This window comes from Aulonocara sp. 'chitande type north' Nkhata Bay, linkage group LG23 (assembly GCF_057382095.1).
Source record: "Aulonocara sp. 'chitande type north' Nkhata Bay isolate Kocher_YH1m ecotype deep benthic linkage group LG23, A_spYH_male_GT1.1, whole genome shotgun sequence".
Classification (NCBI taxonomy): domain Eukaryota; kingdom Metazoa; phylum Chordata; class Actinopteri; order Cichliformes; family Cichlidae; genus Aulonocara; species Aulonocara sp. 'chitande type north' Nkhata Bay.
The window spans coordinates 41,452,438-41,474,954 of NC_141365.1; the positions used below are offsets into that span (position 1 = coordinate 41,452,438).

The 22,517-nt window shown below is 44.2% G+C and overlaps 2 protein-coding genes across 15 annotated transcripts in view; both read left to right on the forward strand.

The window, feature by feature from the left end:
* The window catches only part of LOC147302454 (mitogen-activated protein kinase kinase kinase kinase 4-like), a 37,106-nt gene extending 32,508 nt beyond the window's left edge, over nt 1-4,598 (forward strand). For all 12 annotated transcript variants that reach the window (XM_086281654.1, XM_086281661.1, XM_086281656.1 and 9 more), the window contains 3 exons: nt 148-307; nt 1,222-1,361; nt 2,024-4,598. In XM_086281654.1, the coding sequence (XP_086137780.1) occupies nt 148-307; nt 1,222-1,361; nt 2,024-2,107 (384 nt within the window). In that variant the 3' untranslated portion in view covers nt 2,108-4,598. The remainder of the gene's footprint in view (nt 1-147; nt 308-1,221; nt 1,362-2,023) is intronic.
* A 1,796-nt stretch (nt 4,599-6,394) lies between these two features.
* LOC147302455 (putative ribonuclease ZC3H12C) lies at nt 6,395-21,800 on the forward strand. Of its 3 annotated transcripts, none has more exons than XM_086284575.1 (6): nt 6,395-6,514; nt 16,190-17,061; nt 17,179-17,318; nt 17,503-17,737; nt 17,966-18,072; nt 18,510-21,800. In XM_086284575.1, exons 2-6 carry the CDS (start codon nt 16,259-16,261, stop codon nt 20,114-20,116), a joined length of 2,892 nt encoding a protein of 963 aa, XP_086140701.1. In that variant the 5' UTR covers nt 6,395-6,514; nt 16,190-16,258; the 3' UTR covers nt 20,117-21,800. The 3 variants fall into 3 exon arrangements, with proteins under 3 accessions (XP_086140701.1, XP_086140702.1, XP_086140703.1); XM_086284576.1 differs by having other exon boundaries at nt 6,410-6,570; XM_086284577.1 differs by lacking the exon at nt 6,395-6,514 and adding an exon at nt 11,209-11,398.
* The last annotated feature ends 717 nt before the right edge of the window (nt 21,801-22,517 follow it).

A 22,517-nucleotide genomic window follows, 5' to 3' on the forward strand; every position in this document is an offset into this window, starting at 1 on the left:
AACGACCCCCTATGAGCAAGCCCTTAGTGACCGTGCAAAGGACAAACTCCAGCAGAGCCAGGCTCAGTGAGGGGCGGCTATCTGCTGCGACTGGCGGTGAAGGGACTTTTTAAAATCTCTTACCTTTTTCCTCCATTTCATCCTCAGATCCAAACTAATATTCAGTGCCACGCCATCATCATCTTGCCCAACACTGATGGGATTGAGCTGCTGGTGTGTTACGAGGACGAGGGCGTCTACGTCAACACCTACGGACGCATCACCAAAGATGTGGTGCTGCAGTGGGGAGAAATGCCAACTTCAGTGGGTAAGAGCAAAGCAGATATTTCTCATCATGATGCCAGAGGTCAGAAAAATCTGAATCGCACTCTGGTATGCACAAAAACAACCGCACCGAGACCCTTTGCAGGAGGTGGTCTCAGTGTGGTTCCAAACAAACTATATTTATGGTGTGAACGTGATACGAGCCCACTCAGAACATGTTACAAGGGCTAAAAAATATCCCATAGCAACTTATGCTTTGTATTCTCAGTGCAGGTAGCTACTATAGATGCGCAAAGGTCTATACGGGCTAGCAACTAACCAAGAAATGAGTGTAAACTCTGTTTTCTCCCACAGCACCTTCTTCCTGTATTTACTTTTCTTCCTCCCACCCCAGATACGTCTGGCCAGTGAGCGCACAGAACATTCTCATGTGGCTTGCAGTGAAACATTTTGGTTTGCTTGGATTTTTCTGTGTGAAAACAAACCAAACCACAGGGAAAAGCTACAAGTTTACAAACTTATCAGCTGATTTGGACCAGAGTAAAAAAATCTGGAGATGTGAAAACGCCCTGAGTGAAGAGGGCTGAAAAGTCCTGTGTTCAGAGACTTCTGATTATTTTACTGGGAGAAGTGATCTCCCAACTCTAAAAGCAATGGTGCAAATGATGCTGGCAACTTCAGTGTGCAGCAGAGTGAAGGTTCAACCTTCAGAATAAAACAATCAGATGTGAAAAGCCCAGCAGCAGCTTCACTTGATGCATTCGATTACACTCCAACAGCAGTCAAGGTTTCACTTGATTTTAGACACTTTTGTTTAATAGCTTCTTTTTTATCAATATGTAAAAGTATTACATTTATCATTAGAAGTATTCACAAGTAAAATGACACGTTGTTTGAATTTTTACAGCTTTTTTAACAGCTACTTACCCTCCTTTCCCCCTTTCTGTGCTTGTGCAGCCTACATTAGGTCAAACCAGATCATGGGCTGGGGTGAGAAGGCTATAGAGATCCGCTCAGTGGAGACGGGCCACCTTGACGGAGTCTTCATGCACAAGAGAGCCCAGAGACTCAAGTTCCTTTGTGAGAGGAATGACAAGGTGAAAACATCCTTCCTTTCTTCATCCCTCCCGTTTCTCTCTATACAGTGGAGATAAATGTGAGCACACCCCTAATAATATGTCAGGTTTTTGTTGTTGAAAACACAATACTGCAATAAATCATTTCAAAACTTTTCCACCTTCAATGTCACCAATAACCTGTAAAATCCAACTGAAAAACAAATCAGTTTTGCTGGTTACATAAGTGCACATCCTTTAAGTGATACTGCTGAAGAACCTTTAATCACAGCATTCAGTCTTAACTTGGTAATATTTGCCCTCTCTCCCATGCAAAAGTGCTCGACACTCAAGGCGCTTAACCCCTGGGGGGTCTTAGAAAATTGTGAGGTAATAGCCCTGCAATAATACAGAGAAACCCCAACAATCAGGTGATCTCCTATGAGCAAACACTTGGTGACAGTGGGAGGGAAAAACACTCTTAACAGTTGCAGTCTCAGGGAGGGGGGCCATCTGCCATGACCAGTTGGAGATGAGGGGAGGGAAACGGTGAGGGAATATCTTGTTCATCGCCCTCTTCAGGTCACCTCATAGATTTCTTTAACATTTTATTTTAACATCTACTCTACTATTACTAATCTACTGTTGGTAGCCTGGCACAACCACCAAACACCTTTTCACTCAGTGTATTCTTTCAATTTCAGGTCTTCTTTGCCTCTGTGCGTGCCGGAGGTGCCAGCCAAGTATATTTCATGACCCTGGGACGCACATCCCTCATGAGCTGGTAGAGACGTGCCGTCAGCCGATATGACAACAGTTACCTAAGCAGCGACCAACAGATGACTATTGCGACTACGACCGACGAAGACGTTTTAAAGCCCAAGCTGGAGAAGCATTTTCTGAGGCGGCGGCTTCCATTTCTCATGTCCTCGGGCAGCCAAACAACGGATTAGACTGTAATCATGAACAGAAGCTAGGGGTGGATATGTATTTAGAGGCGCCTGCAGGTTTTTCTTCCCCCCGCCAACCCCCGGCCTTGTTGCCTGACCTTCGAGCCGATCCCCATTCTCCTCCTCTCCCTCTGAGGAAGCGGGATCTGTTGCCTGTTGACGGTATATCTTTATGTCATAGTAAAACTTTGCATCTTGTAAGTGTATGACAAAATGTGTTTGTCCAGGGGGAGGGGGCAGAACGCTAAACACAGTCGTCACCGTATCAGATAAGACTGTGTTTGTGTGTGTGTTGCCACAGCTCGAATGTGTAGCTGTGTTTAATCCCGGTCCTGTCAGGTGTGTGTGACTACAACACTACGACTACACTTAGTTCCACAGATTGAACGGTGCTCGACATGTAAATCTTCTTCGTCTTCACTTTGTTTTCTCTTCCTTAACCTCCTGAAAGTGAAGATTTTTTTTAAGGGACCTCCTCGACGCATCCATTAAATACAGGGTACTGGATATGTTGGAGTTGGTGCATACTAACGTCGGACTCACGCAGGTTTTTCAAGAACAGCTTTATCACGCCTCCTCTTGTGCTGTAGCTCATGTTGGACAAAAGTAGCCCTTTTTATGACGGCATGTTGCTTTGGTGTTATTAACTAAGGTAGTCCCAGTTTTTGTTTTTTAAACACACTGTATATTTTATATGTGACTTGCTGCGCATAAATAAGGAATGCAGAAATACACACAAAAATGAGTTTTAAAGGAAGAATCCACTATTCATCATCAAGAGCCTGACCTTTTTTTTTTCTTTTTTTTTTCTTCTTCAGGGGCTTTTATTTTGTAATGAAATCCTGGCTTTTCTTTTTAATCTGTGTCTCCTTTGCAGAACCTGTCGTTCTACTGGAAATATAGAAACACACACCGACAAAATAGACCCAGAAATGTGAGGTTTTAATACAAATAGTTTTATGTTTTTAAGGTGGATTTTTCCTTTAAGATCAGTTGTAAGTAGGGCTAGCATAAACTGTGAATTAGCAGGTTGCCATTAAGGTAGCATGGAGGCCAGTGGGCAGAATGAGGGCAGCATGTATAGATCTCACTTAGAGGAAAGGAGGGAGGGTCAGCTGATTGTCCTCCACCTGCACTGTTGTGACATTTTCACATCTACAATCATCTGCGTTCTGAAGGAGACTTCAACTTAATGTTGCCTTAGAGGAGTTTCCAGCAATTTAAACAAAAAAAAAAAAAAAAAAACTTAAAAAAAACTAAAATCCACTACTTCAAAAGTGAAGACGTTTAGATTTTAGGGTAGGAACACTTTAGTCTGAAGCAGCCGTGTGACTCAATGTTGGACCTCATTTATTTTTATGTTCCTTCTGTTTTTTCTTGACGCATTCAGGCATGCCACATCCAATCGGGATTGAAGAGACGCGCTACTTTAACCGAGCTCCCATAAAATTTTTATTTCGTGCTCTTTCTTCCCATCTCACCGTCGGAAACCCGAACGACAAGGCGAGACTCGTTTGTCACTTCACATGAGACAGTCTCATCCCGCCGCTGAGTGTAGAGTCCATCCTGCAGCTGTGCTTCTGTGTGAATGACAGAGCTTCATAATAGGACTCTTTAAAGGGCGGTGCCTTCGCTGTCTTTAGGGGGAAGACCCGCTGTGAGGTGCAGAAGTCTCTTTCAGTCTTGTCGTTTGTGTAGAAAGAAAGAAGGCAAAAACATAAATGAATGAATCACATGTTCTGATAGTGTGGAAAAACCGCTCCAGACAGCCAAAACCATGTGGCATACTTTTGTGTTTTTAAACTCTGGCTTAGTTTTTATTAGTGTTGTTTCCAATCATGTGTAACCCTTCAGATAAATATGCGACTGCAGTGGTTTTATTTTAAATGCACACCTTTATGTTCAAAATGTTTACAGAAGCAGTTGTTAAACCGATGTGCATCGATATGAATATTTATGGTTTCTCCCGCTCCACTGCTCCTCTTTTGTATTTTGTATTATCCCTTTTTTTTGTACTTTCATTTAGATGTTTGTGTACAGGATTAATCAACTTTTGCTCACTTTATGAATAACCCAAGCCCACAGTGTCAATTTCACTGATTTCCTTTACATCCTCCTTAGTGCACTGTGTGCGTGAGTGTGTGCGCTCCTGGCTGTGTGGCAGCACGGATCTAATGTTTTCTACCTGCCAGGTGACACGTCCCCCCCCCGGATGTCTCTCTACATGCCTCTAATTTATGTCCTCTCTGTGTGTACTATGGGAATTACTGTATTTTCTTGAAGGTTTTTTTTTTTTTCTTTCATTGAATAAAATCAAAAGGAATTTACAGTGCTGCGTCATTCTTTGTAACATAATCTGTAAATATTTACTGCTGCATCAACAAATTGAAATAAAATAAAAAGGAGACAGAAGTTTAAGAAATGCTGCTGCTCTTTCTGGGCCTGCGCTTGTTTAAGGTGGGACTAAATGGGGGGGGGATTGGAAATGACACACTACATTTCAAGCTACAGAGGAGGCTTGCCTGGCTTATCTGCATCAGTTGATTTTTAAAGTGGTGCACGTGTGACTGTCAGAAGCCACATAACTGAATGATATATGAAGCTTCATATGCAATAACTTTTTTTTGTGGGATGTCATCAGACTCTCACGTTGTTGTGGATGAATTTTGACCGCCTCTCACTGAGGTTTTAAGGTCCTGCTACAGCTGTTCAGTCAGGTTGAGGTCTGGACTTTGGACCACTGCAATAGCTTGATTCTCTTGTTTTTCTGCCGTTCTGTTGTAGCATTACTGCTGTGCTTGGGGATCATTGTCCTGTTGCATGGCTACATTTTGGACATGCTCTTAGCTGTCAGATAAATGCCCACATTTTGGTACACAGAGAAGTTCGTAGTCAACTCGGTGACGGCAAGGTGCCCAGGTCGTGCGGCTGTAAAACAAGCCCAAATGATCACCCCTCCACCACCGTGCCTGAGGAACTTATGCTGGTTTGTTTTGTTTTAATAGCCAAATATCTCCACTTTGGTTTCTCCTCACAACCCTTCCAAAAACCCTCTTTTAATGATGTATGCTTTGAACAGTCAAGCAAATATACACTAAAACAAATTATCCTAGAGTTGATTTTCAGCTTTTTCCTTACACATAGAGGTTTCTTCAGCTTCTGTGAATCATCTGATGATATGTATTGCGGATAGTGAGATATTCAAAATCATTACAATTTTACATTGACAAACATAATTCTGAAACAGTTTCAGAATTTGAAAAATGTTTTGTATAATGAACATCTGCCCATTTTTACTTGTGAGAAACTGCCTCTCTAAGAAGCTCTTTTTACACTTCATGCTGCTTCTCTTCAGTACCACTTACAATTCCAGCTTTTTGTTGCCTCATTCCAACTTTTTACAGATGCTGTGCTGCCACCAAATGCAAAATATTTCTCATTTCAAACATTTGATGTTTTCTATGTTCCATTGTGAATAAAATACGGACTCGTGGGGTTTCCAAAAGGTGCATTTTCTTTTTATCCACATTTCACACAGCCTGATAGCTTTTTGGAACTGGGGTTCCAGATTTACTCGAGTACTTTACTAAAGTACTTGCACCTTATTATTTTCTACTTAAAACGCTGCATTTTGCACTTCGCAGAATTAAAAAAAAAGTACATGTTGTCAAGCAGATTTTAAACGCATATAATGTTTGAAGGGAGGAAAATAGGACTTGCTAATAATACACGTTCACCGCAAGATGGCGCAATAATTTTAGTAAAGCGAGCCTCAACACTTTTGGTACAGTTTCCTGTTTAGCCTAAAATTATCATGATTATTGTTTTTATTAATTGTATGATTTTATTTTACGTTAAGAGAGGTTAAAATCTTCAAACGCGGCTGGTTTTCAGTTTGAAATGTATGCTATGTTGAGGGTCTTGAGGTAAGTTAGTTGCTAACAAACCGTAGGGTTTGTTGTTATATCTTATACCAGACAAACATAAGACAGAAGAAAAGTACACAAGTGTTGGTATAAGAAATTCTGCTTGTCTTTCTTCCCCTCGAACAGGCGGTTGGTTGGTTTGCTTTTATTTTGAAAGAGCGGTAGAGCGGAAGGCGCGTCGTTGCTCTCTTCAGCCTGACGCAGTTTGGCTGGGTCACGCTGCAGTCCGGCCGGATGTTTTGCGTCGCCAGTATGTGATGAAGATGGGCGCGTTTTAACGCCAAGCTTGTCGTGCGGCTCCAGCGGCGGCTCTGACCAGGTGAGAACCCGCCAACAGCGTCCTCAGGGCGGACTCGTTAGCCGGAGCAGCCGCAGGTTGGTGTGGGTGAGAGCTGCAGGGAAGTCGTGACGGTGTTGGTTTGCGGTGACCGTGCACGCCCCATGCGCGCTCCCAAACATCCATAATATAGTTTGTTGACTGTATCCTCTTCAACAGGCTGACAACGGGATGGGTGCTGCTGTGGGGTTTCGCGCCTTTTAGGCTGAAAATGGAGCTGATGCGTGTTTTTGAAATTAGCATTAAGGCAGTTTTGGGGTGAAGAAGGCCTGAGTGAAGCACAAGTCTGCTCTCTGGGGAATTCAGGAGGGAGAAGAGGCGCTCTTGTCTCTCCCTCCCACCTGTCTCCGCAAACTGACAGCTGTGCTGAACACTGGTTATAGTGGTTCAGCGAAGGGGTCGGACCAGTAGCAGTCCAGGCTTTGAGCCTTTGGATGGGGATGGGGGTGGGGGGCGTGGTGTAGGCACGAGCCCAACAGCTGTCTGTCCACACCCCGTGGGGCTTTTATTTAGTGAGCCCACTTTGCTTTCTTCTCACCATCACCCCTGTTTCCAAACTCAAAGTGTGTCCCTGTCACGTTTAAAGGCTATTCTGTATCAAATAACATCCTCTTGCATGCTGCTACACATGTCACAGTTTAAGAGGAAAGGTAATTAGCTGCTTTTTGGAAAATACTGCAGCTTCAGCAGTGATGTTTGGCCCTCTGACTCCACAAAGACTTCCTCTGTTCACTTTTCTGTGGTATTCATTTGAAACACACACACACACACACACACACACACACACACACACACACACACACACACACACAGAGGTGATGACTTTTGCCATGATATCCTGAACTTACTCTGTACTGCTGGTGGTGCTGGCAGTGCTGAGTGGATGTGCAGAGGTCAGAAAGAGGTTACAAGGAGCAAAAGGTCTCCTTCTGTTGCCTGAACCTCGGTTGGATAGGAAAAGTGGACCACAGTGATGCACTGCACCTTCTTTCTCCCCATTTGTCATTTTTCCAAACACAATAGAAGATTAATCGCTTACTTTTTATTGTTTTTAAGTGACAGTGAATTGAACATCGCTGGATTTCTGCTTGTTTTGAGAACTTTGTTTATTGCACCTCAGTCAAATGTGGGATGTGTCTCATGCAAAGCCAGAGGCATTTTACTTTTTCATGACTAAAGTGGTTATTAAAATAGTCCCTGACTCGTCGCCCGATAGTTTGCAAGTCTTATCAATAAGGAAGTAAGACTAGAGCAGGTTGGACCAAACCCGGCAAGAATTAATTTCTGGCACAGGAAGAAGCCTCCCGCTGCAGCTCAGCTCTGTTGTGCTGGGTTCTCAGCGTTCGTCCTGCTGCTGCTGCAGTTGTTGGGAGCAGTGCACACCTGTTTGTAAGGACAGATGGCCCCCACAGAGAGCTCCTCCTGTCTCTGTTAGAGCATTTGGGAGCTGTGCAGTCGGTCAGCTGTTGTATGCATCTCTCCTCAGCACCCTCGTCTGACTCTGAGAGCTGACTAGGAGCATATTCTTATTTAATCAGGCATTTGTTTTCTTGTTGAGCCCACTAAAGCTGGGGGAACACTTATTTTAGTTGGCAAATTGGCTGAGCACACACACCGACACCACACCGCTTTCTGTTGCCTCTAAATACATGCTGCTACTTGTTGCTGCCAAGATAAATGCAGCTGGATATTTCAGCCTTATCTCTCTAAATTAATTTTTCCGTTGGCAGATGCGTTGTCCTCTGGATCGTACTCAGTTTCCACGGGTGTGGCTGCTGCAGCTTGGCTGCTCATTAGCCCGAGTGCTGTGTTGGCCCCTACGAAGAATCCAAAGTGAACACTGCAAATAATTCAATTAAACCTGCAATGATTACGTATTAATTTTATACCAGCGTACCAATTATAGCCAATTATACAACTACTTTGATTGTAAAGTGCAGTTGATTTTGTTATTTTTGATGCAAAAGTGTGAAATATTTGCTGTTTTGGAGCACAGATCTTGAATAAAACCAGGCAGGCTTTATGTAAGTTCCCATTAAGCTAGCAAAACAATTCTTAACCACTAAGACCTATAAAGGTGTCCTGTCAGGAGGCAACATGTGAGTAGCACATCCTTTAAGTCCTGGAAGTTGTTTTTGCAGCTCACCCAAGCGACGGCCTTCTCATGAATGCTAGAATTCCTGTTTTCCCATAAACGATCCAGGTGCACTGTTCTGACTCTTCCTATCTTATTCAAAAACTAGTGCTGCAGTAGCTTTTCAGATGGCAGGGATCACCCACGTCCCTCAGGTTTCCTGGGTCAGTCTTTCCTTGCATGTTGGGAACACCCCACTACACCTGCTGCTAAACTGAATTTGGATAATGAATGTTCACCTGCTCCCTAATCTATCCCCCCAAGTGCTGTTTTAACAACTTTTTTTTTTTTTTTTTTAAACATTGGCCCTCTTCTTAATCACTAATATGAGTCATTAGTGTCACATAAATTTTGTGCTGCAGAATATCAGTATTTTTTTTTTCAGTCACATAAATCACAACCATATTTTCATTTCATATTTAACATTTGTCTCGTGCAGTAATTTATTTAATCATTTATGCTCGGTCTTGGCCGTTGTAAGTCGTTTTAAGAAAAATACTTAAAAGTTTCTGTGAAACCCAAACCACTGGCTGTCTCTATTAGGTTGACATGACTAGTGGACATGCCTTGTCACCTCCCACGGTATTACATATCGACAGTGTTATTTATTTATTTATTTTGCTGTCAGTACTCTGTGTTGGTGACCAGAGGGGACAAAAAAAAAAGATCAATAGTGACACTGAGACGTTTGATTTTATTTTATTTTTTTCCCCTGGCTTGCTTTGGTGCCATGCAGCACTCATGTTACAGCAGTACCTGATTATGTGCAGTTAGACAATGTCAGAGTCCCTGAGGAGCAACAAAAACATGCAGTTGCTATAGAGTCTGCAGAAAATGGAGACAAAAGCTTCGGATTTGGAGGTGAAGGAGCAACTGTGTGTGTCCACCTTACTTTTATTTCATCATTTTAATACACAGGGATCAGCTGTGGGATTTGAGTTGCGCTACTTGGCTCGGATGAAGAGTCATTTGATTCAATTTTTTAAAAAAAAGTGTCCTAGATAAACAGCTCACATATTAAGCTGCACCATGTTCATCTTTGGCATATTTGGCATATTAATTTACACTGTTGTTATAAGCATCTGCCACTTTCACCTCTGTCCAGTCTGTGTGTCACTTTGGTCAGCTGGGTATCCATATTCAAGTGCATGGTACTAGACTACAGTGTATTGTTCTCTGCTCTTCATTCTGCCTGTTTGATAGAGGTGGGACTCATCAGACACTGATACAATATTATTGGGATTTTTTGCGATATTGATAAACTTTATTGCGATTTATCACTTTTTCTCACAAAGTTAAACTTTGTCAATATTTCCTTTTTTAATAATTTAAAACAACTAAAGGTAGCCATTGATTTGGTTTAAAAAAATAATAATTTAATTCGTTAATTTAAGATTTGTAGATACATGGAGGTTTCTGTCTTATTTACTACTATTAGTGTGTATTAAGTAGCAGCTTTTTCAAGTTAAGTGTATCCAGCGTTGGATGGTTTTTCGGTTGAGATGAGTTTGTTTGGCTAACGTTATTTCGGGATGGGCGTGTATGAGATAAGCTTTTTTTGTTGTTCAGTATTTAAATGTAGGGTCTTTACCTTACAATATAAAGTGGCTTGAAGCAACTGTTGATTGAATTGTTGAATTTGATGCTATATAACTGAAATTGAAATACATTTATACCAGTGTACAAGAAAACGTAGGCAAGTTCTTGTGTCATTTTGGGTGTTGAAGTATGTTGCTTTTCTTTAACAAATGGGATCCTCTACACGTGCTACATAATCATATAAAAGACAAAAAGGCAAAGATTTGTGCTCCTGAGTCATCGGCCTTAAGTGTGCCACAACAATGCTGAGCAGGTCCCCTCCTCATACTCACTGGGACATAAAACTTTTTGATGTCTCTCGCCCCCCACACACTTGTCTTTTTTTCTCTTTCAGCGCAGCCACACTCTTCTCTTTCCTCTTGCACTCTCTTAAAGGCCACAGCAGTCTTTCAGCCAGCCTTCAGCTTTTCTTTCAGTTGAAACCCCTCCTGTCACCACCACCGCCACCCTCCCCACAGCTCGAGACAAAGAGAGGAGAGTGACTGTGGCGCTCTGTAGCCAGGTGTTCTCCATTGCTGCCCGGGGCCGTAATAGCACCAGGCCTCACACTGCAGCTGCCCTCCCCAGCCTCCCATTGTGTAGCTCCATTGTTCAGCCTCCCACCCCTCGTTGATTCATCGGCCACACAGGGGAAGCCCTTTCAGGCCGTGGAGTGTGTGAGTTAGCGTGCGTGTGTGTGTGCTGGTGCACGTCGAGTACGCGTGCCTTGGGGAAACTGGGTGTTGCAGACATCTGCCCACAGCCACTCCCCTCCTCCCCCGCCTCTTGCCTCTGCACCTCATTGTAGGGCTGCTGCTTCTCCGATTGGTTAGAAGCAGCCACTCTAAACGAGGGAATGGCTGACATTGTTGGGTCCATCTGTTCTGCCACTCATTGTCCAACTTGCCTGCTTCTTCAGAGGGGGGAAAAAGACACACACACAGCTCTGGAAGACAGAGGCGTGAGGCTGGAGCTGGATGCTCTAGAAGAAAGAAGAAATCGATCTTGGATGTTGTTGCTGTTCGAACTTTGGGATTGGTTCTTTCTCAGTTTCACCTGCAGCGTTTTTTAATCGGCTTTTCAAGGATTTAAAGATGTTGAAATGAGCTAATCACATTTCCTCTCTTCATTGTTTGTTGCACTTTATTGGTCTGGTGAGTGTGATGGAGTTCCCTCCTCTCTATTATAACCTGACTTTTATACTGAAATTTATCTTCTGCTTGCTATAAAATAGAAATATTGGCTTTTGTATGACAGGTTGCTCCTCTCGAGCCTCACTAGGCTTCCGCTGCACTGCAGGATCATCAAAAAAACTGATGCTGGCATACAGGGAGTAACCTAGACTCCTTTAAGTTTTCAGAAAGGTTCGAGTCATTTATAATTCACAAGGGCAAATTCAGATTAAAGAGGAAAAGATGGAGCCTACTTTCTTTGTTGCTTGTGAAATATTGCTGAAAATGGATGCAACTTGCAGAACCCATTAGTGACTTTTTACCACAAGAGTATTTTTAAAAAGATTCTTGGTGTGCAGGATAAGAATTTTTAGTGCTGTAGCACCTGCCTAAACTTTGCTCACTTCTGCCGTCACTGCAGTTGTTCAGATTTGTGTGATATGTGTTGATATGAAACTTGATGCAGGAGGGATGGGCTTCCTGTGATGCTGGTTAAAAATATATATTAGTGTCACATTAGTGGATAAAACAAAAAAGTTTTCAGAAAGTTTTCTATAAGGTGCTGCCCTTAGAGAGAGAAAGTGTGTGTGTGTGTCTGTTTTGTGCAATGGGTGGGGGATACCCATTGCAGATACCGCGCTCAGCAGACATCTGTTGCCTTGTTGCTGGTGGGTAAAGTCTAGTGCGCCACCTAGATGCACTAATGCATGCACACTTTTTACAGTAACTTTTGCACTGTGCTGCAGACACAGGGGTCTACCCCCCACCCCCCGTAGTCCTGTGCCCCCTCTCAGACCGCCTTTCAAAATGGAACCCCCCCAATCCGCTGCACGCACTTGCACAAAGCGCTGCAAGGACTGTGTTACATATTCATTACTGGTTCTATCAAAGCCAGCAGTGGTGTGTGTGTGTGTGTGTGTGTGTGTGTGTGTGTGTGTAAGCTGATGTTTGAAAGATGCACTCGCTCACCCTGGAGGTTTGGAGATGCCACGATGTCTTTGGGCCGTTAAAGCTGGACCCGATTTCACATGCATTCGTCTGCAGAGCTCTGCCACACAAGAAGACTTTTAAAACCCTAGCTATGAAAAGACTTACAGGCTTTCATCGTGACTGTTCAGGTTTTTGATGTTAAGCAGCTCAAACTACGGGATTATGATTAGATTTATCCAGATTGTGAAAAAAATCAAATGAGGGTAAAGAGGTTGTGAAAGCAAAGAAACTTAACAGAACTAAAAGATCCAGAGTTATCTCAGCAGTTAATATCTTTGGGCCTTGGACTGATTTTTCATACAAAATGTTTTAAATATGTAATCTTGGACTGTGACAAAGCAGTTTTTTTTCAGACCTTATTCGCCATGGTTTTCTTTCAACCTGTAGGCAAATTGCTCAATTGATTAATCATAGATATAATCACAGTAACTACTAATGAAGATTATTAGCAGATCCAAACCAACATGTCAGTCAATTGATATTAACAGGCAGTTTTGACTGGCCTCAGATGTATCAGCATTCAATTACAAGTTCTACTTAATTTTATTTATATGGTGTCAAACCTCAACAACAGTTGCCTTAAGGCGCTACAGTTATAAAGAGAAAAAAGTCAAATGACTGCCTATGAGCAAGCACTCGGCGACAGTGGGAAGGAAGAACTCCCTTTTAACAGGAAGAAACCTCCATCAAAACCAGGCTCAAGTAGGAAGACAAGAAAGTGTTATCCAATATGCACTGATATAGTTGTTGTTTTTTTTTTTTTTCCTGAAATATAATTTTGAAATAGTTCAGAAATTCTGTCATCACATAGTTTGCCCAACAGAGCGGCGCTGTCTCTACCTCAGATCTGTCTGCAGCGCATGTAGCAGAATATCATGACCACTGAGTAAATCTTGTGAGCTACTGGCTTTTCTGCAAAATTAATATCCAATAATGCCATAATTTTTCCTTTTTACGTGTAATTACTGCATCTATGTATATTAAAAAATATCAGCAGATAGATCTGTATTGACCTGATATCGATCAGCAAACCCATCACAAGCTAGTGTACTGGTAGTGTGCCGGTCCCAAGCCCGGATAGGTGCAAGGGCATCCGCTGTAAAATCAAACACGTGGATCCACCCATTTGGTGTGATGACAGCTTGGTAAATAAGGGAGCAGCTGAAACTACCGGGTGGAGCTTTATTTATCAGCTGTCGCACTATATGCAGTGTGGGAGCCCATCAGCTGGCCTGCTGGCTTATCCTCTGGGGAGCCAGTGATTCAGGGCTACTGGTGTAGGTGGTGGATATCTGTGTTCTGATCACTGGTCATTGTTTCCAAATGGCCACAAGAACTACCAGATGTGATTGTTTAGTAGAACTTGGATTACAGTCGAGCAGTAACCAGAAAGCTTTCAGTACGGAGAACATTGTCTGATACCTGAAAACTGTATAAAATAGGATGGTATTTATCTGTTGTGTCATATCAATTTTACACTGAGGCAAACACTACTTTGCACAATAATATGACGAAGACCAGGAGACCTTTTATAGCTGTTCAGTTGTTTATTAGAACCAAGAATTATTTGTTTCTCTGATCCAGAAGGGTGAAAGAAATTAAACTGCAACAACAAAATGAACAAATGTAAAATATCAGCTATCCACTAAACTGTTATTATCTGTATGGGCTGAGGATTTCCTAACCTCTGCAGATATCTGTAGATAGACTATTAAATATATTGATTGCTCTTGATTACCCTCTTTAAGGCTATGAATTATTTGTCAGCTTTTGATTCATATGGAGATATAATAGTGGTAAATAATGAAAAAAAAGAGACTTCAACAGTAAAAACTTAGGTGGACTGCTAGAGCCCAAGCCCGATAAATCTATTCCAAATGCCTTTATCGACTCCAAACTGTCCGCTGTGAGATCTTTTTAGAGTACTCATATTTTTCTTGTAGCGACACAGTCAACTGTTGAATATTTTCTAATATTGTTGTTATTCTGCTGCTGTCATTCACAGTTTCGCTTTAGCTGGATCTGTTAGTGTTGGCGTGGCTGACCAGACTGTCTGAAGTTATGCAGTGCTGATGTGATGCTCGCGCTTTAGATTAGCTGATTGTTAAGCCTGAGAGAAGATTATCAGTGTAGCTGATGAGCTGCAAACTCAGTCCCACTCTCTCCACGGCATTATGAGTCACCTTGGGTCGTTAGTGTGTTTGTGTGTGCATCACAGGGCACCATCAACACCCACAGCAGCTAATGCCAAGGTCCCAGTCCTAATCAGTGCTGCGGGTCTATTGTTGTCTTGGTGGGTTACCAGTGAGGCACACGTAAACCCCTCTGCCCCCTCCTGCAGCAGACCTTTTTGTAACATGTGTGAATTAAGGCGGGTCGCCGGCTGAACGCTGCAGCCTCTGTCTTGGCATTTGGATGGGAGAATGGTCTCAACAGCTGTAGCTTAGCAACAGTAGCTCAGCCACGTTGCTAGGCAGCCCTTTTTCATAAAATGCACACTCACTCCACCCCTTGTCTAACCGATCCTCCCCGTTCTACCAACAGCTTTAAGTCACTTCCCCATTTTCATCATTTGCTCTGCCCTGCTTGTCGTCAGGATTGTGTTCTGGCTTGGAAAAATTTTCAATTTTGTAGGTGCGAAGATTTTAAACTTCAAAGTAGAGTCCAGTCAGAATACATCAAGCTGCATATTTAGGGTCAAATCTATTAAAATAAACAAATAAAAAGCCAACTTTGTCCCAAATAAGACTTCAAGACTTCAAAAAGTTCATTTTTCACTTCTAAAAGCATTTTTGCCCTTGTGGAATTTCCCCACAGATTTCACCTCAGGATTAGTCGAAACTTTTCCTTTATTACAAACCTCTAAACCTTTATTAAACCTTTATTACAGATCAGACTAGTCTAACCTCAGACCTGATGCTCGAATACAACGCCCCGATTGACTTCATAGCCTTCAGTGTTTTAACGAGTGACCCCAGTGGGAAGAAGCATATGGGCCTTAATTACCAGGTAGAATGAGGAGGGAGAATAGTCCAACCGCCCTAGTTCACCCTCTGCCCCCCCAATAGATTAATGTGCTGTGGCGTGGTGCTATTAAAAAACACACACACACTGGGCCAGACATGAAAAAACGCGGGAGTCCATTAATTAGGGATAGAGGCCCCATCAGCTCTTTGTGTCTGCCAGCCTGTGCCTGACAGATTGTTTTTTTTCTTTTTTTGTTTTTGGGCAGAACAGATGGATCCAACACTGTTAGCCGCAAATTCTAGGTGTAAAATCAGATTTCCATAAAATGACAGTCAGTGTGGACTTTAGATTATCATTATCACACAGCCTGGATGCAAATTCTCTTTTTTGCAAATGATTTCTCCCTGGAATTTCAGAGGAACTGCTGTGGTAGCAAATGCTACACTTTTCAGCCAGGGTTTTCATCCACGTATACGTTTAAGTAGGGATTTACCCAATTTCCCTGTTGGCCTTTGTGCCATCGCGTCGAGTTATTAGACGTTAGTATTATTATTATTATTTTATTTACTTTGTCTTCATTTTTTTAATTCCCTTAGTTTCAGTCAGCTTCCAAAGTGGGTTTGCTTATGTTAGTTTATCTTAGCTGCATGGAGTCGTCTGACAATCATGCAGACTATAAAATTAAAAATATGAACCAACGCCAGTCAAATGTAGTCAAATCCAGGAGCCGGGATTTGACTACATTGGGCACGGTTTGACAGCTAAATCCATCTTTTATCTACAGTTTACTCACTCGCTCCACCTTTCTTCCTTTAGGCACCAATGAGTCAAGTTTTGTGAGTGGGCAGCAGTCAGCCCAGTGTGCTGGATGTCTGTGACAGACCCATGGGTCAGAAGGACCATGTGGAGGCAGGTTCAGGCCATATCCTCGACCTGGGGCTGGATTTGGAGTATCTACACGTAGCGGGGGGTGACCGGCAGGCTGGCGGCGCTGACGGGCCCCCTGCTATGGAGGAGCAGGGGGAGAGCACCGCTGGCTCCCCTCCACTGACCGTCCTAGAGGAAAACAGTGGGTTCGACGCAGAGGGCGAGTCAGCGTTGACCTCCAGCTCCACCCTCGCTCCGGGTACCGACTCGGACGGAGGAGACGGAGGGTCGACTCACAGTAAGAACACCCACCAGCCCCTCTGCCGGACCCAGTGTGTGGACTTAGGCACCGAAGGCCCTCCCGAGCCCCCATCTGAACTTCTAGCAGAGCTTGAATGTGACGCCCATGCCCAGTCCACACTCGGCTCCCCATCCGAGCACCTGCCTGAACCTCCACCCAGTCTGTCTGCTTCAGAGCCTGGCTATGAGGCTGGTGGGAAAGAGTACCAGGCTAAGCTCGAGTTTGCCCTCAAACTCGGCTACTCCGAGGAGACGGTGCGACTGGTGCTGTCTAAGCTCGGCCCTGACACCCTAATCAATGACATACTGGGAGAGCTGGTCAAGCTGGGCACCAAGTCAGACAGTGAGCAGCCGGCTGGATTATTAGCCTCTACCTCATCCTCTTCATCTTCCTCATCCTCCTGTGGATGTTCTGATTTGCTGGAAGGCCAGAGGCCAGACTCACCCTGTCATTCAGACTCTTTGTGTGACCAGGACAACCTGCGGCCAGTCGTGATAGATGGCAGCAATGTAGCCATGAGGTGAGCTCTATTATTATATATGTGTATATGTTTGTCAGTGGAAACTGCTGTAAAGAAACACATTAAAATCATAAATGTTTATTTACGCTGTCTTTTACCTTTTCACCGTTTTCACAGCCATGGCAACAAGGAAGTGTTTTCCTGTCAGGGCATCCAGCTGGCTGTAGATTGGTTCCTCGAGCGCGGCCATCAAGACATCACAGTTTTTGTGCCTGCGTGGCGGAAAGAGCAGTCCCGACCCGATGCCCCTATAACAGGTTAGTAGAAGACGCGGTTTAACTAACATCCATTTTCTTAACTGCTTATCCACCTTAAGGTCGTGGGGTGATAGGCCCCGAACACATCAGCAGGAACTCACAGGGCTAAAGATCCAAAATAGGTAATAATGGTTTTCTAGCACTGCATTTCCCCCCAGCCTTACTATAATCCTTTCCTTCACAGATCAGGACATCTTACGTCGCCTAGAGAAGGAAAAAATCCTGGTGTTCACGCCTTCACGGCGTGTCCAAGGTCGACGCGTGGTCTGCTATGACGACCGCTTCATTGTCAAGCTGGCCTATGAGTCAGACGGCATTATCGTCTCCAACGACAACTACAGAGACCTGGCTAACGAGAAGCCCGAGTGGAAGAAGTTCATAGATGAGAGGCTTCTCATGTATTCCTTTGTCAATGATAAGTGAGTGATGTTTAAATAAATAAAGTTTATTTGCAAATAAAATCTCACACTCTGCTGTAAAGAAGGCATTTTTCACTTTGCTATACGTGGGGAATCAATTATATTCTGTGTGCCTCCTTTAAAGCTTCCACACTCGAAGCTGGTGAAGCAGTTTTAAAGAATGTGGATGGACACCATCGTATTTCCTCTAATAGCGAATTAATGCTCTCATCCTTTCTAATCTCGCAGATTCATGCCGCCAGATGACCCTCTTGGTCGTCACGGCCCGAGCTTAGACAACTTCCTGAGAAAAAGGCCCGTCATGCCTGAGCAGAAGAAGCAGCCTTGTCCATACGGTGAGAAGAAAGTCACGAAATATACGTCGAAATAACGCACATGAAACATTTTGTGCTTTTTAAGAACCACGTAATAATTTATATTGGATTAGAATCTCTCTCACATGTGTGGTGACATTGGACCTCATTTGCAAATGCGTTAGTGGAGACTTTCTTATCCTGCAGAAAGTTATCGTCAGATTTATGACGTGTGCGCCAGCCCATTTGTTTCTCACCTCTGTGCGTATGCTGCTAAATCAGACTCATTCTAAATCAGTTGGCATACTGCCACACCCCCATTTCTCTATATTTCTCTGGATCTGTATATTTACCAGTAGGTCAAGTGGACAGAGCGGTGATGATGTCGTGCAGTTAGTTAGTAAATGAGCTCCCCTTTCTCTGCCCACTCTGTGTGTTTACTTGTTTACTGAAGCGCACGTTGTGTCTCTTTGCTTCAGGAAAGAAGTGTACTTACGGTCACAAATGTAAGTACTACCACCCGGAGCGAGGCGCCCAACCACAGCGTGCCGTGGCTGATGAGCTGCGTGCCAGCGCCAAGACTTGCGTCGTCTCAAAGAACCAGGGCGACGCCGGGCTGGTGAAGAGCCACAGCGTGCCAGCTGGCAGCATCGACGCCAAGAAAGGCGCCCCGAAAAGGCAGTCGGACCCCAGCATCCGAGCTCTGTCATACAGCGACGCCGAAGAGAAGCTGCTGGCCAAAGGGAGGCTGGAGGTGCAGAAGAATACTGTGTGTGGCAGCAGCAGTAGCAGCTCCACTAGCGGTAGCTGCGGTGGGAGTGTAAGCATGTCCCCGGCCCCAGGAGGCCCACCATCCACTCTTGGCCTCCCACAAGAGCAGCAAGCGAGACCAGTGATGCCTCATGGTCACTTACCAGCTCCCAGCCATGACCTTTACCCTCACTGTGAGTCTCCAGACTTAAGCTACTATTCAGTAACACGTGCTTACACTGGCCTGAGTCTCTCCTCCAGACGGAGCCCAGACTGTCGCTTCCCCAATGACACAGACCTGCGGCTGGGCTCAGCTGGCTCCGAGTGCAGCAGCGAAAGCAGCGTCAGTTGTGGCAGCAGCTGCGACTTGTACAGCGAGAGGCAGTGTCCCGGATGCCCCCCGGACCCCTTACTGGAAGACGCTGTCCATTTTCCTAATCCCCACAGCCGACTGTACTCCCATCATGCCACATCTAGCCATGAACTTTGTGGCCTGCATCCTGCCGAATACACAAACATTCAGCACAGCCACACGCCGAGCACAGGACTACACCCTTACCACCTGAGCGCCGCACGCGGGCAGAGCTGCGCTCATGATCCGCCTCCACTAGAGGCTCCCCCAAAGCGGCCCCTCTACCCCCTGCCCCCTCATCTCCAGCACCAACCGCTGACCGCACGGTCCAGCTGCCCAGGCGACTACCACTCTCTGCCGCAGTCCAACCCCGCACCCCCTGGCTCACCCCTTGGCCGCTGCCTGGCCCCAACGCGAGCAGAAAGTGTGTCCGACTCACACCTGTACGAACACCTCTCCACATCACACCATCGCCACCGACCAAAAGCCCTGCCCAGCTGGGACAAGTACTACAGGCAGCCACCGCTGCCGCCGTCCAGATACGAGCCGCCTACCTACCAAAGCCTGCCAGACACACGCCAGTCGTCCTGGCACACTCCTCCATGGACACAAGACGGCTACGGCCAGCATCACTCCTCTCACCCAGCTCTCCACCCATCCCCAACTCATTACCTCAGCCACCCACCGCCCCCAGCCCACTCTCCTTGCCCGCCTCATCCATCCAGCACCCCTCTCCCGCCGTACCCACCTCACAGCTCTCACCTTACCGTGCCGTCTCATGCCCCTCCCTCCTACATGTCACAGCACCCAGAATCCCCTTCGCACAGTCGCTACGGCGATGCGAGGGAGAAAGTGTACATAAACCTGTGCAACATCTTCCCCTCAGAGCTGGTAAGCCGGGTTATGGCCAGAAGCCCCCACATCACAGACCCCCAGCAGCTGGCAGCTGCCATCCTTGCAGAAAAAGCCCAAACAGGCTACTGAGGAGGGAAGGTAAAGACGAGCTAAGTAACTGCTTCGCATAGCAACACTGGTAAATGGACTGGTACTTGCAGTGCGCCTTTCTACTCAGTTTAAGCACTCAAAGTGCTTTCTCACTCCCTCAGACTTCTGATTGGTAGACGACCTGCTCTACCACCTGAAACACAGCCGTCCTCACACTGCCGGGATTACGCTTTCAGATTGTCTGTGAGGAGAGCCGTTTTCATTTCTTATATTAATAATCGAACAATGCAAAAGTCTCCAGGACATAAAAAGCTGAAGATAATCCAAATCCAGGTCTGGTCACTGTGCAGCAACAACTTTTACCAGGTGTGGAAAGAGAGCGAGACACTGGACGAAGTCTGTGATTTTGACTTAACCTGCGACAAATGGAGATTTGTGCTAGACCCCGCCCCCCAGCTGTTGTTTTTATTTGTACTGTAGCTTTGCATACAGGACGTTTATACAAGGGCACCTTTGGTTTTACACCCAAACCATAATCTGGTGAGTTGGTTTCACAAAAATACATCGAAAATGTGATTGAATTTAAGAGTTATTTATACATAAACACACATTATGTGTATTGTACACTGAGTCAAACGGAGCCACCACACGGACCAGGTCTTGTCCTGTGTCAACGGTCATCGGGTACTCAGTTATCACTCAGTGGTTTCAAACTTCTGTTTGTCCAAGGTCTGTTCCATAAGTGTGTGTGTGTGTGTGTGTGTGTGGGTGGGTGGGGTGTTTGTGGATTTTTTTCCCATGTTGGTAAACACGGGAAGATGGTCATCTTATTTGAGATGACGTCAGTTTTTTGGTCAGAGTTGTAGCTGCAGAGATGGGTGACCCTGTCGTGTGTACCTTAGTTTTAGTAAGGGACATCTCTCTCGCTCTTTCTCTCTGGCCCTTTCTTTTGGGTCAACTCTGGTATCTGCTACAGACAGAACATCCGGCCACCGGTAAATAAACCATGTACATATTGTGAATATATTTATCAGATCCCTCTGCTGTGCTTTTGGCTAACAGCGTGTACTGTCGTCTGTAGCAGATCCCAGCTGAATCCATGCTTGACAGAGAAAACCTTGTTTGATACAAATTGTATCATTAACTAAGTCGCTGATGTTATATACAGTACATGGACTCGATGATCCGTATCTATCAAACACTCTTGATGTATTGCTGTATGATGAAAGTGCAGTGACAAAACTTTTGTTCCAATCAAAATGTTCCAACTTTTAATCTTGTGGAAATAGCTTTGAGACAATTATTTCAAATATATTTTAATCAAAAGGAGTTGGGTGCCTACTATGTTTAGGCGTCGCAGTTTCGTTACCTTTTGGGTTTAAAGCTGGCTTATTGTTTTGTTTTGTTTTTTTATAAAGGAGCTCTGGGTACTGCTGGGTACTCATCGGAAAATAAGAAAAGGTTTAGGTTTCAGCGTGAGGTTTGGGCCAGTTCATGTTAGGATTTTTTAGCCTCTTCTTTAAGTCAGGATATAATGTTAAATTATGCTTTAAATAACATAAAATTGGGGCAAGGACAATTTATTGTCTCTATTAAAAGGGACCTTTTATGCGAATTTCCAGTAATGTATTTTTATTCTGAGAGTCTACTAGAGTAGCTTTGCATGATTTGTAGTTCTTAAAAAAACAACAACAATAAAATAAAAAACTATCCATACAGTTCATTCTGGATCTTAGACATTTTTGCTCCCAGCTCTTTGAGGCTCCTCCTCCCTAAAAGGCTACTTTGTTCTGATTGGCTAGCTCTCATCAGACTTTGGGAAACAGAACCCAGTGCTTGACCATATTAGGACATCTTCCAGAGTTGATGTCAGCTCAGCAGAAAAGTAAAAAAATTTATTTATTTATTTTTAAAAATCAATCATCGGGAGCAGCCTGAGGCCTGGAGTTTATGCTAGCAGACAAGTGTATACAGTGACCTCAGTAAAAACTTTGATCATGTTTAATTGCAGTCAACATTGTAGCAGTGTTTATGTATGGCAGAATATAAGGAAAAGCATAAAAAGGTCGCCTTTTTTCCCCTGAGTTGAGTGCACAGACCCCAGCCTTGTTTTAAAGGGGACTTTTATATTTAGGTCTATATGAAATCCTATGGCGGCCATTTTGAATGTATCCAAAGTTCTACTCAGTGTCTGCCATAGCAAACAGGTGTGGTCTTCATGTAACAATAATTCATCACCTCACTAGTGAATTATTTGAAGTAACGACAATATAAAACAAATTTAGCAAAGGTTAGCGAGCTAAGCTGCTAGCTGCTTTCTAGTAGTCAAATGTTGAAAACTTCTGTCTGATATTTTAATACAAAATATTAAAACTCCTTTAGCCTCAGTGCATTACTGCCTGGTAGCTCAACAAATGAAGACAATATTTCAATTTCAGCA